We start from the raw sequence: 17,727 nt of genomic DNA on the forward strand, positions 1-17,727 counted from the left end.
GGCTAAGTCTTTCAGACCAATTAGCTTATCTTCATTCTTTCTTAAAATTATGGAGAAAATTATTGATAGGCATATTAGGGATTACCTGGGTAGCAATAACCCCTTGCATAATCTACAGTTTGCCTACCAACCTGGTAAATCTACAGAGACAGCCTTACACAAGCTAGTATCTAAGATTGAAGACACCCTGGAGAGAAAGGAAATTGCATTGGCCACCTTCCTAGATATTCAGGGTGCTTTTGATAATACCTCTCACCCATCCATCCTTAATGCCTTAAGGGAAACAGGGATAGACCAAACTTTATGTTTATGGATTAAGTCCCTACTTATGGATAGAGTCATTCAAATGAATATCTTCAACGAGACATTAGAAAAGAAAACAACCAGAGGCTGTCCACAAGGAGGTGTACTATCACCATTACTTTGGAATCTGGTTGTAAATAGCCTAATCAAACATCTAAATAATACAGGCTACTATACCCAGGGATATGCGGATGACATTGTCATACTCATCCTTGGCAAAGATTTTCACATAACTTGCCAACTTATGCAAAACGCTCTAAGTTATGTAAGCAAATGGTGCAGGGAGAGGAATCTGGACATAAATCCACAGAAGACCAATCTAGTACCATTCACTCGTAAAATAAAAAGGGAAGGCTTTTTTATCCCAAAACTTTTTAACGTTGAAATCAATATTGCCTCTGAGGTGAAATTTTTAGGCTTAATTCTTGACCAAAAACTCACCTGGAATAAACATGTTGATTACAAAATCAATCAAGCAAAAAAATGCATAATGATGTGCAGACGCATGCTTGGTAAAAACTGGGGATTACAACCAAAAATGATGTTTTGGATGTACACAGCAATTGTCAGGCCTGCTTTCACATATGCTTCAGTGATATGGTGGTGTAAAGTGGAACAGAAAACTGTGAAGGATAAGCTGGGAAGTCTGCAAAGACTGGCCTGCTTGTGTATCACAGGTGCAATGTCCACGGCCCCTACCAGAGCACTTGAGGCAATTCTGGACCTGACTCCTTTAGATATCTTCATGTGCAGCTCTGCCAGAATGACTGCATATAGAATGAAATTGCAATATCAATGGTATGACAAGCCCTCTTCTGGAGGTCATACCAGTATTACTAAGAAAATTTACCATCCAACTCTCCTTATGCCTTCTGACTGCATGGAGTGAAAGTACGTGTTTGAAAGACCATTTGAAGTAGTTTTTCCTACCAGAGAAGAATGGGATAACAACACGATCGATACAAAAAATGATGATCTAATCTGGTATACCGATGGATCAAAGAAAGGTAACCTCTCAGGACTGGGTGTCTGTGGCTTGTCACCAAGATTCAACCTTTTTGAAGGTCTTGGGGAGTATGCTACTGTCTTTCAGGCGGAGGTACTTGCTATTGCAAACTGTCTGCAGATAAATATTAAGAAAGGCTACCATGGTAAGCGGATTCTTATTTTCAGCGACAGTCAAGCAGCCTTGGTGGCTCTTTATTCATTTCAAGTAAAATCAAAAATTGTTTTGGAATGCAAGAATCTCCTAATAGAACTGGCAAAAAGGAATAAAATCATTCTTATTTGGGTACCAGGGCATATGGGAATTGATGGTAATGAAAGAGCTGATGAACTCGCAAAACAGGGATCCTCTTTCAATCCAATAGGAACGGAACCCTTCTGTGGAATCAATATGAAGACTACAAAGAAGGCTGTCCTAAAATGGGAAAAACAGGAGATGAACAAAGTTTGGCGCAATTCTCCTGGACAAAAACATGCTAAAAGCATGATCAGCAGCCCTTCTGCAAAAATTGCTTCTGAAATTCTTAGGCTCCCAAGATTGAAGATTCAAACAATTGTAGGCTTCATCACTGGGCATTATCATTTCAGGAAACATCTACATAGATTGGGACTTTTCGAACAAGAACCAATATGTCGGAAATGCCGTGAAGAGGTAGAATCAGCACATCACATCCTATACGAATGTGATGCCCTCGCCCTTACGCGCCTCACTACCTTAGGCAATCCATATCCTAAAGAGCTTCACCTTAATTCCATTAAGGGACTGTCAGACTATATTAATAAAGTAGGCGACCCGAGACAATGGAACTAGGAAAAATTGGGCTTGGAGTATGGTACAAAATGCAACATGTGCAGAGGTGCCACATATCTGACAAGCTCAAGCAAGAAGAAGAAGAAGAAGATCACTGGCTGCGGTCAATAAGCGGCTGGATGACCACTTTGATCGGCCAGCGTAGGGATCGAGGGTGCGCGATATTGGTCCTCATAAACTGTTCTTAAAGTGCTCGACTTCGTTGGCAGGTCATCAGGCTACTAAAGTAGAAAAGTCATCCCCTCTGCTGAGGATCAAAATTGCGATGGCATGCCTTCGGATCATGCTCAGGGATGATTCCCATACTGTCGCCAATAGCCCATTGTGCAGTTCTAGTGCAACGTAAATAAAGTACCTACCTATCTAATCTATAATGATAACCTTATAATTTATAACAGTTCAAATTGTAAACGGTCTCTTGAAATTTTTAAATTATCTCTTTTCATTTTTTTTTGTCAACATTAAGTGAAATGAAGATCTTGATAAATATACTTTATCACTTACTTTTCTATTCACTTTAGTAATTTCAAGCTTCTAAGCTCAACAAAACAAAATTAAGGTGAACGTAAAAAAAAAAGCGGCCCTTTTTTAATATACTGAGACTCTTTCTACATTAAAAATGCCTTTAATTGACCATTGTTCACTTTTATTATATTGATTTAAATTTCACAAATTTATTATTTGCATAATTTTCATGGAGTCGAAAATCATTATCTCCTCTGTCACAGAGCCTCGCAATTTTTAAAATATTATTATAAAATTAATTTTTATAAATTCTTTGAGGAAGTCTGACTTTTTCAATTCAATTTCCTCGGTTTTTTAATTTTCAAAAAATTGAATTTTAAAAAGTAATTTTAAAAAAAACAACGCTAATATGAGTTTTAAAAAAGAAGACAATTTTTTAAAATTTTAAAAAATACTTCAGTTGTTTCAAAATAAAATAACTTTTATTCGAATAAATTATATACAGTCAAAACAAAAACGCTCTTACTTTTAATTTTTAAAATGTACAGAAAACTAAGAAAGTAAATAAATAAAATAAAAACTACGCTGCATAACTTTTGATCTAATGATCATATCTTCTTTTTCTAGGACCAGGGTTGCAAAAACCCCGGGTTTTTCTGGGTTTTATTGGGCTTTTCATGCTTCATTGGGTATTTTTTTCAAAGAGAGGGCAGGGATAAGTACCTTATTTTAAAAAAGTTTTAATTCTGTGAATTGACTTAACATATAGGTAAATATCAATAAACAATAAACAAAAACTGTAAACATTAATAAACAACAAACAATTGGAACCCACTCTCTTTTGAAGACCTCCTTTGAAGAAAGAAATGAAGGACACATTTTACTAAACTCTAGTTTTAATTTTGATAGAAAATATATACATTTTCTTCTAAACATGTGTTGTTGTTCTGTTCGGAGATTTTTGATGTCTCATTAGAATATTATTTAAATGTTCGACTTCCTCATTCAATTTACTTATTTCATCATGAAGCTTCGTGTATTCCTGTAAAAAATTATATAGTATAAACATGGGTTATAAACAATGAGAATAATACAGTCAAACCTCGCTATAGTGAACCTTCAAGGGACCGAAATTTCCGTTCACTATAACCGGGACTTCACTATATCCATTCCGTCAACAATTAATTTAATTAATCTTTCCAAACTTCCCCTCTTTTTATTACACATTATTTAAATAAATGATCAATAAAGGGGTCACAGTACCTTTGTAGAAATTTTTTTAAATGAAGATATAATCATTCATTTTGTGGATGCTTTACATGCTCATTTAAGTTAAAATCAATAATTTATTTTCAAAAAATAATTAAATAATTTAATTTTTCTAAAATTTCAAAAAAATTTGAAAAAATTCAAAATTTTTAAATACTTAAGGCATTTTTTATTTTAACACATTAAAAAAAATTTTTTTTTCCTTAGTGCTTACAATATTCATCCTAACAATTTTGTGCATTCATTTGCTGATATATCAATTAGAAAATTTTTTATAGATTATTTTGTAAAAAAGTAGAAAAAAAGGTTAAAAATTCTTGTTAGGTATATATAACATGCTGTAAAAATTGTAGTACCTCATAAAATGCTTAAAAAGCACTTTTAAAGTCTGTCTGCTGAGCAAGTTTCTGTATTAGGACGATCTAAAATCATTCATAATTTTTCAAAAATGTAGATAGAGAGATGATTTTTTTTCAGTGCATTTCAAATAGTTTGAAGTTTTATTATAACCAGTAAAAACAAAAATCGATATTTTGGTAATTTTTTGGGCACTGTGAACCCTAAAATGAAACACAAAAATGATTAAAAAACAATATATAGTAAAGAAAATGTGTTATTTTTTACTACTCTTCGTCTTATGTACAAAAAAATTAGGGCTGGGAAACTGAGATAGAAGAAGGAAGCAAAGAAGAAAAAAATGCTTATGGCTATATTCCACACAATAAATGGTCGTAAAAATCGATATATGGATTTAATGTAGAAATTTCAAAATTACAAAAAAATGAAGAAGAAAAAAAATCATTTGAAGACAAAAAAAAATTCATATTATCCAACTTCCTTTTTTTGTTTTGGTTCACTATATTTACAAAAAGTAACATTATACATGTGTAGAAAGGCACGGGAACGAACATATCGTTCACTATAAACCGTGCTCACTATAGTGGGGGTTGACTGTATTACGTAAACTCATTATTCTCCCCTATAAAAACTTGTCACAAATGAGGACGAAGAAAGAAGAACGGTTTATATCCACTTATCACAAAAATATCGATTGGATGAGACGCATTTACTAAGTTTTAAAAATCAGTTTTCCTTGAGAGTTTCCTTTTACAGAAACAGTACTTCTCTTGTGCTCATCAAATGTAATTGAAGATCAAACCTATTAAATAATTTATTTAAAAAAACAAAAAAAAAAAACAGAAACTATGCTTGTTTAAAAATGCCCATACAGCCAAATCTTTCAACAAAAAATAAATACCTTTTAAGTACTCAAAAAATATTTTTAAACATTATAGACAATAACAAAATGCAAAACAATTTTCAAAGACTTTGCATAATCATGCTAAAGTTTCTGAGACTGTTTTCTTGATTATATTAGACCATTATAATACGATCTGATTTCTGAAACCTGAAATTGAGAATATTTTGCATGCGACGTGGTAAAAGTAAAAGAGGGAAAATTAAGCACTTTTTAAAAACACCCAATAAAAAAAGTACCCTTAAAGGATTTTAAAAAATGAACATCGAAAATAAGTACCTTCAAGCACTTTTTAAAAATGCTACGCATCATGCCATACAGGGTTGTCACTCAAATCTGGAAAAAAAATTCCCTGTACATATTATACACAATATATTGAGAGGAAACACCTGCGCTATATTGGGCTGACTATACTAGTTTGAATGGCTTGAAAAACTTAGAGAAAAAAAGGAGCAACTGAACATACTTAAATAATGCTATAGTAAATGAAATAGTTTAGCAGAGTTGGAATATCATCCTTAAATATCCCCCGTAGATTACGCATTGAGTGGTCACCCTTTTTTAAAAGAAGAAAATTCCCTGTATTTTCCAGGTTTTTCTCTGTCCTCCTTGTAGAGTGGCATCTTGCTTTTGACAGTCTCTGCTGTCCTATAATAAACTGGAATCTTTCTTTATTCATACTAATGTTTTCATCTTTTTTGTTTCAATAAATATTATTTCTCCTCCTTATGTTATATAAATCTACCACGTTTATAGAACGGCTGTTCATGTTGAAAAGCTAAGTATTCTCCCATTAAATAAAAATAAATTATTCAGAGCATTAAACAACCACTAATTATAATCAGAAAACAATTTAATGGCTTGCTTATTCGTTTCAAAGTACAACTTTTAAAACTTAGTTTTAATAGGGAGTCATGCAAAAATTTTAATGAATCGTAATTTTAATTATCGCACACACAATAACGAAATTTGTTAATCCAAAAACAATTTTAAAGAATTACGATGGGAAATATTTTATTATTTTTTTTTATCATAATAGAGGAAGTGGCCCTAGCTGTGTACAGCGACATTTCCAGGCATAGGTCCATATGCAATTTTAATCTTGATGGTGTACTCTAAGTTTGTGACAACATTTCATTATTTATGTCATATATAATGGTTATAAACTTGAACATTTCAAAAAAAAAAAAAAAGTCTAAAAATGAAATTTAAAATAAAAAAAGTCTTTAGCTTAGCAAGAAAAGTCCTAGCTTTAGCAGGAAAACTAATTTCTGGTTCAAAACCCCAACACTCAAATTAGACAAAATCAAATATTTGTGTAAATGCAACAAAAAGCTTGTTCCTTGGCGTTGATTACTATTTCTTATTACTTTATTATATAAGATTGGTTAAAAAAAATTTTGAATTTTAAAGTATATAAATTAATATATCAGTTTAAAGAATGCGATTTCATAAAACAAAATAGAAAATTTTAACGAAATCAGTCACATAGTTTCAAAGTTACTAACATTTTAAGAGATTATATATTTAAAATTTGATTTCGCACAAACTAACTGTTCAAGTAATTTCGTTTAGATTTTGCATTTTACTACAGAAAATTACATTCTTTAAAATATAATATAAAAATTTATGCAAGTTGCAATTCAAAATTTTTTAGACTATAATTAATTAAAATTACTTTTTGCACAGTCATTACTTTTTGCAAATCTATGGATAAATGAATTTTATAATTGTGTGCAAAAAATTTATCAATCTGCTTCCTCTAGATATGGTGAAATAAACGCAACAAGTAAAATTAAGGGGACCAAACTTTTGAATGCTTTCCATAAACTAATTGGAATCTTATTGTTCAGACTGCTGCCACCATCCTTATATTTTAGATTCAACAAAATGCCCCAGGAAGTTTCTACAGCAGTGAAATAAAACAGAAAGAAATAGGTTTAAATACTCAGTGAAAATGACCCTCAGTTTCTAACCTTTTGGAGCATTTTTACAGAATTAGCCAAATGTCCTTTGTATTGGAAATACATTGTTTTTTTAAAGTAATTTTCAAAACTTATAGGGGTTGGACAAAATAATGGAAACACTTCTACACTAACACAATTTTTCATATTTCTCAAGAAATATTTAGGGAATTATTATCAGGGGTCTGTCTAGGCTTTTTTGAGAGGTAACTATTTTGTGAAAATTTAGACATAATTTGTAAAAATTATATTAAAAAAATTGACACAAAAATATGGTAAAGTAAGAAAATATTTTCAAAAACTGTCACTACAAATAAAAATCATATATTGATTAATCATATTATGACTTGTAAATTTCTATATATTTTTCCTCTTGTATTCAAAAATAATTTCGCTATTGCATAGCTGCTCAAATGCAGAAGAAATACCTAAAAATGCAGAAGATTTGCAACTGCATACTAATTACTAATAAATTTTTTAAAAAAATACTCCCCTTTTTTTAAAAACAAGAAAAGGAAGAAAAAATTAAAAAAACTTTTGACCAGCTACTTGAGGGCACAATATTCATTTATTAATTCTTGATTAAAGGGAAATATATAATATTTTAAGACATATATTAACATTAGTTTAATTACACTACAATAGTATGCACTATATATAAACTCAATAGAAATTATGGAAAAACAATTACATCAGAAATTTTTTTTTTTTTTGGACTTTTGCTTTTACTAAAAATTCTTTCGAAGTCTCTTTCAAAACAAAGTATTCCTTCTTTAGACTTAATTATTAAAAGTTTTTGATAGTTTTATCAGTTTTATGAGCGGAATTGAGTCCTATTTTTTTTACTACAGAAAATACCCTTTCACATACAGCATTGCTGTGGGGTATAGTCAATATAGTCTGACTTAAAGAAAATACTAGCTATCGGGCAGACGGGTAAATTGCAGAAGATCGCGGAAAAAATAGCTAAAATAAGTAAAAATTCGGAAAGCTTCTGCAAAATGCAGAAGGGTTGGCAGCTATGCTATTGTAAAATTTTGGCCTTAAAATTGTGTCCAAATTTAAAAATTCATAAAATCATTGTCCATAGTTAAATTTCAACTTGAATTTAATAAAAACATGCATTTAACAGTACTAGCACTAAAAGTTATTTTCATTATGAGAACATTTTTGGCTAGGTCAAACAGAAAAGGTTTCACAGAGAAAAAAATGTTTCATAAAAAATAAAAGGCTGTTAGAATAAATTTACAATAGTGTTTAAGATAATGTTGGAATTTCGACTTCTTGTACAGTTTATACAGGAAGAGCCTTGTTGTTCAATTTTAAAAAACTCAGCTAAAGAACAAACTTGCTTTGATATGATGTGAGAGACCAGTTAGGTTTACCATATTGCAGTATCTGACCAAACATGTGATACCTTTTCGTAAAAGACATTTGGCAAAAAGAGCTCTAGATCATTACAAGAACATGACATAAGTGTTGCATGAGAACTTGCTTTTTTAAAAGTATTTCAAGAAACTACCGTTTTTCTTAAAGTTGAATTTGTGAAGGTACCGCAAAACGGTAGTAAATGTACCCTGAACAAACCTATGATTATAAAAGTTTAGAAGTGTTTAAGTCATGCAATTTCTCATACATATCAATAAAGTTTATAGATTTTACAGATTTAAAGGACCAGATATAAATTATGAACAAAAAATAATGTTTTTCAACACCCTATGTCAAAAAATAGAGTGATAAGCTTATACGTCATGCTAATTGATTATCATACGGAAAAAACTACACAAAATTCTGTAAACCTAATCAGATGAAAAAACTGCACAAAATTTTGTAAATCTATCTTATTTTTTTTATGGCGATATAGAAAATTTTATAAAAACAATTTTTTTTAATTTACATTTTCTTATAATAACTGCAGAAATATTCAAAAAAATTAAACATGTGATACCTTTTCTTAAAAGACATCTGGAAAAAAAGCTCTTATTTTACCTAGATTATTACGAGAACGGGGTTAGTATGAGAATTTGCTTTTCTAAAAGTATTTCAAGAAACTACCGTTTTTCTTAAAGTTGAATTTGTGAAGGTACCACAAAACGGTAGTAAATGTACCCTGAACAAACCTATGACTATTAAACATTAGAAGTGTTTAAGTTATGCAATTTCTCATTCATATTAATAAAGTTTAAAGCTTTTACAGATGGAAGGACCAGTGATGAATGATTTTTGAAGGACCAGTTAAAAATTAAGAAAAAAAAAATGTTTTTCAACACCTATGTCAAAAAATATAGTGATAAGCTTATACGTGATATTAGTTGATTATCATATGAAAAAACTGCACACAATTTCATAAACCTATCTTATTTTTTCATGGAGATTTGGAAATTTATATAATAAACAATTTCCTTTTATTTACATTTTCTTACTATAACTGCAGAAATATTCAATAAAATTAAACAAAATTTATCAAGTAATCTTTAATTAATAATAAAATATATCAGTTTAAAAATTGAAAAAATTCGTTAAAAATTGCAAAGATGCATTTAAAGAATTATTTTTCTACAGAGCATGCATGGAAAACTATTTTTTCATAATTTTGTATTGAATTATATGTTATGACTGGTGAAAAAAGTTTGATTTAAATATCTTAAAAGCTAATTTAAATTTTCTCTTTTGCAGATATTTACACAAAATATTTGAATCATGAATTTAGAAAATCACTTTTTGATGCTCTCAATTTACGCCGATACTATCGTGAATCAATGTAATGTTTCGATTGTATTTTCGACGGTTATTGATATTGATTTTCCTGTGGTTTTTAAACATCCCGATATATTTCAAACAATATGGAAAATTTGAATTGTGTATTTGAGTAATTACTTTTTAAGGCAACAATTCTATCTAATTTTCATCAGTTATTGCTATTGATTTCTCCATAGTTTTTAAATCTTATATTTTGTATACAATATCATTTATTACAAAAACGTAATCTCGAAACGAAACACGCGTTTGAGGTGTCCAATTTAGGTGATTTCATCCTCCATCTTTATTTTCAACAATTACTACTATGGAATTCATAATTTTTTATTTTTTTTACTGTGATGATTATTTACAAAATTCTAAGAAGTAAATAATTTGTTCATCCCCCCCCCCTCCAAAAAAAATGCAAGAATATCACCCATAGTATTCGAATAGAAAAATTTTCAGTGATTAATTAAAAAAAAAAATTATACATTTTTTTTTGCACATACAGTGTATTTAATCCTTTAAATCAGTGACCTACATGTCTTTTATCATTAAAAGTATCTTACAGAAAAATATTAGTGCAAGAGAGTTTAGACGCAGATAACTCAAAAAAATCTTGCCACAGCATTATATAGGTTCACATCTTATTAAATTATGTTTTATTTCCAAATAACATCACATTTTGTTGTCTTGTCCGGACCATCATTTTAGGGTATTATAATTAGTAATAAAATTTTGTTCTATGATACAAAATTTGTGGAAAACTCTTTATACTTTAGAACAGGGGTCTCCAACCTACGACCCGAGGGCCACATCCGGCCCGCGGACAGATTTTGTCCGGCCCGCGGAGAGCTAGCATACTTGAAAACTCCTTTTAGAGAACATATTTTTTTATAGCAAATTAAATTTAGTTTACTGAAGTGTTCTAATTTTATGTTGAATAATTATTAATATGACATCTACATTGATATGGTCATGGGCTAACTACTCATAACATTGTTGTAGGCTTATTGTTATTGTTTTTGTGCTAAGTTGGATAAAGAAACACAGAATTGTAATGAGTAAAGACATGTATAATATTCAGAAAATTTAACTTCAGTATATAATAACTAACAAATTATTGAAATGAATCCAACTAACATTTTAAATAAAAACATAACTTATAACAAGCATAATGACACATGAAATACTAATGAGATTTATGTAATTGAGATTTTCCACTGACAATAGTTTATAGTTGTGGACTAATTTTACTTGTACCAATTATAAAAAGAGATTTAAGATGCTCATCAGTTAATTTAGATCTGTAAACATTTTTAGTGTACTTCATTTTGGAGAAGGTCTTCTCACACAAATAAGTAGTACCAAAAACAGAAAACAGCCCACGAGCAAATTTATGCAAATTATCAAATTGTGTCAGTGGAAGACTCTTATAAAATTCCAACAAAGATGAGTTTTGATATTTGTTCTTAATTATATCACTGCACTGTAGATCAATCATTTCCATTTGAAGTTCCGGGGCTAGGGTTTCAATGTCAGTATCAAAAGGATTCTGAAAAATCTTAATTTGATTAGCAATGGCATCAAAGTCCATGAAACGAGTATCAAAATTTATTTTCAAAGCTCTCAAGGTTTCGATTGCAAAATCGATAGGAAACTCAGTCTCATTGGTGTGGCTGAATATTTCACATGTTTTAAAATGTGAAAAATATTTACTTTGTAGTTGTGATTGAAACAGTATCAATTTCTTCCGGAATGATTTGATATTAGTGTATAAATCAGGAAGATGCTGGTTTTCACCATGCAATCTCAAATTCAGTTCGTTCACATGTTTTGTCAAATCAGCATAGAATGCTAACTTCCACAGCCATGCGCTGTTTTGTAATTCAGTAAGAGGGCGATGCTTTTCATTCAAAAAAATTTCGATCACTGCTCGAAGTTCAAAAAAGCGCTGAAGGACTTTCCCACAACTAAGCCAACGTGCGGCAGTATGATAAGGTAAGTCATTTTCTCCAATCTCTGCAATTTATTGTCGGTGATTCAGCCCAAAAGATCTGATAAAATTAACAGTTGATATGACTGGTTTCAGAACTTCAGACATATCCAAACATTTTCCGCACAAAGACTGTTGATGAATGATACAATGTAAGACTAATGGTTTTGAACCACCGTCATTTTCTACAGCCTTTGACACAAGAGCGACCACTCCTTTATCTTTCCGACTCATGTTTTTGCCTTCATCAGTTGTAATACATTTCAAGTTTTTCCATCGAAGGTTCTTTTGATTAATGGCCATTTCAACTCCTTTAAAAATATCTGTACCAGTAGTTGCGCCATGAATACTATACATATCAAGAAGTTCTTCAGGCACTTCATAGCTTTTATCTACTCCTCGAATATAAATCAACACCTGAGCAATATCTGACACATCCGTTAACTCATCCAAGGCCAAAGAAAACCACTCAACATGTCCATTTTTGTCGAACAGTTGAGAGGATATATTTTCAGCGATGTTTTCTACCCTTCGAGCCACAGTGTTTGCTGACATACTGACAGTTTTTAATAAATTTACCTTCTCAGGGTACATTTCTTCGGCTACTGCAATTATGCTTTCTTTGATCATTTCTCCATCGGTGAATGGTTTTCCAAGTTTTGCAATTTCAAGAGCCACACGAAAGCTGGGACGAGTTGCAGCCTCTTGTTCAGTTTTGAGTTTTGTAAATGAAGATTGCTGCGATTTCAATCCGCGTTTCATAGCTTCGAATTCTTCTGTCCGCAAACTTCCTGTATATTTTGAGTAATTTTGAAAATGTTTTGTTTCATAATGACGTTTAATGTTATATTCTTTGAAAACGGCTATGCTTTCATTGCAAATCAAACATAGCGCCTTGTTACTGGACTCAATTACGAAATACTGAATGTTCCACTGATCTTTGAATTTTCTGCATTCACTATCAATTTTTCGCTTCTTTTCCATACTACTAAATCACACACAAAAGCAACAATTCAAATCAAAATACTGTGACAAAGATGTCTTAAACTTAAACATGCACAAACACGTTTTAAGGTGGTACGCACTATTTTATTTCACAACAGTGTCATAGGAAATGACTTGTGGTTGCGCCACTAGACTTCTTATATATTCCAAATACTGCCATCTAGAAGTGAGTGGAAGACACCAGAACTTTCTCGAACCAACGAGATTATTCTGTATGTGCTATTAGCGCCATCTGTTAGCGATAGAAGGTACTACCTATTTCCGCTTGTGTCCACCAGATGTCGTGTCACGTTACTCCTCATGGCTCATACTCTACGACTAATCTAGAAATTACAGATAATGACAGGAAAATTAATAATATGCAGTGTTGCTGTTTTGCGGACTTTAGTCCGATTTGTAGCCTTTTTTAAACGTTGTGTACTTTTTCGGACTTTTTTTTTCATCAGTGGACTATTTCACTTTTTACCACCGGCAACAATGATAATATGGTTTTGGCTGGAACATACTGGAGTAATCAGTATGGCCCTAAGGCTGGAAAGTTTGGAGACCCCTGCTTTAGAACATTCAATAAAAAAAAGTACAAAAGTTGCATAAAACTTTGCTACAAACTTTTACACTTTCAAGATATACTAATTGAACTCTTTTCATAAGTTGCCAAAAATACAATTCCAAGCAAAACTATGAAATAAAAATTTTAAATGATTTCTGTGCAGTAGTCAAGAATTACTTTAAATACTCATATCTTGCACAATTTTTAAAACATATTTTTGTTATTATTTTATTATAATTTTAAATATATATTATTTACTATTATAATAAAAATTATTCTAAAAATTTTGTTTAATTTTATTAAATATTTTTGCAATTATATAGTAAGAAAATATAAGTAAAAAAAAAAAATTAGACTTTAATAAAAATGTACATATTTCATGAATACTTGAGCTAGATTTATGAATTTCATATGATGAATCAGTTATTTCATATGAGAATTGACATAAGTTGGAAACTTATCACAATATTTTTTGGCACAGAATATTTAATAACATTTATTTATTTATTTTGTAATTTATTGCCTGTCCCTTAAAGCTTTATTGATATGTATGAGAAATCGCATGACTAAAACTCTTTTAAAATAATTATCTAAGTATTTCTTGAAAATTGTGAAAAAATGAATTGGTACAGAAGTGTTTCCATTATTTTGTCTGATCCCTGTACATTACTATGATGAACTAATTCAGTGAAACCTCAAAAAAAAAAAAAAAAAAAAAAAAAAAAAAACACACATCTGTGTAGCGACTTCCTCTATTTACGACCACTTTTAGAAGACAAAGAATTTTTTTCACAGACTTTGCTTTGTGTTGAAGAGACCATCGAAATCCTGTCCAGCAACCGAGCATACTTCCGCACCAAATGGGATTAATGTCAAATAAAAAAACTATGAAAACAACAAATACAGTCAAACCCCGCTATAGTGAACACAACTCCCGGATATAGTGAACAAAATGCTTGCTACACACGTATAATGTTATTTATTGTGGAACCAAAACAAGAGAGGAAATTGGATAGTATGAATTTTTTTCTGTCTTCAACAGATTTATTTTCCTTCATTTTTTTGTAATAATTTTGAAATTTCTATTCTATTATTTTTCAGTCAACTATTAGCACACGCTGCACCCACTTCGAAAACAGCTTTCTCATAAACAAATGTTCGTGCAAAATAAAGCCTGCACGCTCTTTTAAAATATTTACAGTATCAGCTATGTCATGTAACTTCACTTTGCGGTTTTCTATAACAATTTTGTGGACTTTTATTATGTTTTCCGGATTAACCACATCTTTAGGGCGTCCAGACTGTGGCGCATCTTCAACATTTGTTCAACCACGTTTAAAATCAGCAAACCAGTCAATAATGGTCGAATTTCCTGGTGAGGAACCCGGATAACACTTATCGAGCCAAGCTTTAGTTTCTACCGTGTTTTTTCCCATTAAATAACAATGTTTAATAAGAAAGCAAAATTCTTTTTTATCCATTGTTTTAATAATATAAATTGGTGTTCGATTAAAATCACTGTAACTTTAAAATCAATCGGCAGATCGTTATAAATTTCGACACCTTTTATTTGAAGGTTAGGACTTGCTAAACAAAATACTAATTCTGCATTTAGGGCACCATTTGTATGTCAGACCGGAAACTTATCAGCCGATGTGTTATTAGCATAAAAATGAGCATTTTAAAAGAAAAACAAATTATTAAAAATAAATTATTTGATTTGAGGACTTATTTTTAAAATATCACAATAGAGAAAAAAAATGTATAACAAAAATTTTTCCCATTAACAAAAATGCTGTAATTTAAAAAACAACTCTATAAAAATAAATAAATAAATACTGATCTGTAATGTACTTTATTGCATGTTAAGAGGTCCATAAATTTATCTGGGCGAGTAACCTGTCTTTCTTGAATGACTGGAACTTCTGAATAACCTGCTTCCAAGAATATTTTTTGTAAGCCTAAATTGTAACCCTAAAAATGAAAAATTGATATTTTCAAACTAGTCAGAATTAGGACAATTAGATTAAATAATATGCTATTCTCATAAATGCTTTGTCCACTGATGCTAATTATGTAAGAACATTTTAGTGGGGAAAAAATGCAAACTTTTTAATTTTTTAGAGGATCATTTTTCAAAGTGGTAATAAAATGAAAATTAAATTACAATAATAGGCATCAATATACTTTTTTTATTTCAAAAGAGGTTCATATTAAAATCGTATTGTTACATATGTTTGATTTATTTAGATGCAATGGTGATCAAAACCAATGTAGATTATATTTATAAATCTAAGAAATAAATGGAAAGCATAAATTTTTAACATAAAAATTAAATCTTAGGCAAAATGCATAAAAATTTGCAGTTAAGGAAACACGATCAAATTTTTTTAATATTTAAAAAAGTGACTGCATTGTTTGGATACATAAAAATAAGCCAAAATTGAAAATTATTCAATGATTTCTTTTTAATGAAGATTATTAATAAGATTATATACAATAGTTGAAGAAATTCATTACAAAAATCAATGAATCATGAAGGATAAGAAAAAAATTTTCGAAATTCTTAAAAAAGGTTTATTTGTCTCAGCTATTTGCTCATTTTAAAGTTTTAAAAAAATTACAGAAATATAGTGTAATTAAGCAACAGATTCCTGTACTACAGAATCACACAATGAACTTTTAAAGATGTAATACTTCTAATGATATTGATTCTTTCAAAATCTGTTGATCAGCCATCAAAATGAAAAATATAATAAATCTGTAATTAATTAATAAATAAGAGCACAATTTATTTGAGGTGCATCAAATCCTGATATACATGAAATAATTTCACAGCAATCAGATTTAACATTTGATATAACTGTAGAGATTGCTTTAAGCCATTGAAGCTTAAAAATAAAAACATTTAAAAAATTGTTACCAAATTGTTTGATTTATAATATTGACAGAAAAAAAATTTAAATATTCATTTTCTAGTACTTATGTTAAATCAAAACTACAGATCAAGTAGTTCAATAAAGTTTCTTTGTGGCAAATAAAATCAAGAACAGAACTGTCATTTCTGCTTTAAGCTCTCAATATTTGCATATCAACACTTTTAAAGGAGAACAATGAGATAAAATATTATATATTATAAAATATTATTTCTAATAATTCTTTCGTTAATGCTGAGAATTTGTGCTTTTATTAATTTAAATAATACACTGTGTCCTAAAATAAGTTGACTGTTTTCAAAAATTCTTAACAAGAAAACAGTTATGGTAAAAAAAAGAAAAAAAAATCCTGCAACAAACTTATGTGGCAAGACAATTCTATAAGAGATGAAGATGCAAGTTTTTCCACAATTTTTTCCAGTGCACTTCAATGTAAGGTAATTTTGTCTTACAATTACAACATGTACATTTCAACATGTACAAGATTAGGTAAGATTTTCAAATGTACCGGTTTACTACTTGCAGCCCAGTCAAACACACAGGAACTCATAGAGAGAAAAAAATAATGCTCTATTACATAAATTTGCTACAGGACTTTATATTATTTTTCTTAAACTTAGAGTGCATGCACGTTTCAATAATAAATTCAATCAGTAAGTTTAGTCTGTATATTTAGTTTATTTAATTAAAGAAAGTGCAACAGGTAGAGATTAAACTCGAAATTAAAACATTCATTTAATGGAATGAAGTGAATCCTTACCAGTAAAAAAAATTCGCTTACATATAACATTTAAATTCAGTAGATAAAATTGTAAAGATTACTTTGATGGGGGTGAATTAAAATTATACACGGTCACTCAAGTTCTGTGATGATAAAAAACTGGTCTACACGAAGAAGAAATTAACATTGACAAATAATAAGATACATTAGCGGCTGACTAAACGATCATACAGATTTTGTCATAGTGCCAAAACCTACAATTAGACTATGCAGAGAATATAAATAAACTGTGCATTATTCCATCAAATGAATCGTATGCCACAAATAGAGAACAGAAAAGTATAGGATGGTTCATTTTTTTTCCTTTCATATTTATGAACTCTACTGACAAGCATATGAAGAAAGCTCAAAAATACCAACTCATATAAATACATATTTAGTCAAATTTTCTGAATAAACCTTTAACCAAGGTTTTTAAAAAATAGATATTGGTTTGATTGTTCTCAGGAAAACTTTATTATCTCTTGAATAGAAAAAACATTCTGTTAAAATATACTGCTGCCCTGTGGCAGAATTTTTTCGGGATTTCTGCGACAAACAGTATCTTTTTGAAAGATACTTTTAATAATAACAAATATACTAACTTAAAGTAACAAAAGCGTTAACTTCAGAAGAAAAAATAAGAACAAAAAAAGTAGTGTAATT

General features: G+C 30.0%; 1 protein-coding gene across 1 annotated transcript in view; it reads right to left on the reverse strand.

Moving 5' to 3' along the window:
• Positions 1-3,462: 3,462 nt before the first annotated feature.
• LOC107454505 (N-acetylglucosamine-1-phosphotransferase subunit gamma) overlaps positions 3,463-17,727 on the reverse strand; it is a 45,434-nt gene continuing 31,169 nt past the window's right edge. The window contains exons 7-8 of the mRNA XM_087166513.1: positions 15,220-15,339; positions 3,463-3,626 (exon numbers count right to left, since the gene is read on the reverse strand). Coding sequence (XP_087022639.1) covers positions 3,513-3,626; positions 15,220-15,339 — 234 coding nt within the window. The 3' untranslated portion in view covers positions 3,463-3,512. The remainder of the gene's footprint in view (positions 3,627-15,219; positions 15,340-17,727) is intronic.

The sequence above is a fragment of the Parasteatoda tepidariorum genome, chromosome 6, assembly GCF_982258835.1.
Source record: "Parasteatoda tepidariorum strain Cologne lab strain chromosome 6, Ptep-v5.0, whole genome shotgun sequence".
NCBI lineage: Eukaryota > Metazoa > Arthropoda > Arachnida > Araneae > Theridiidae > Parasteatoda > Parasteatoda tepidariorum.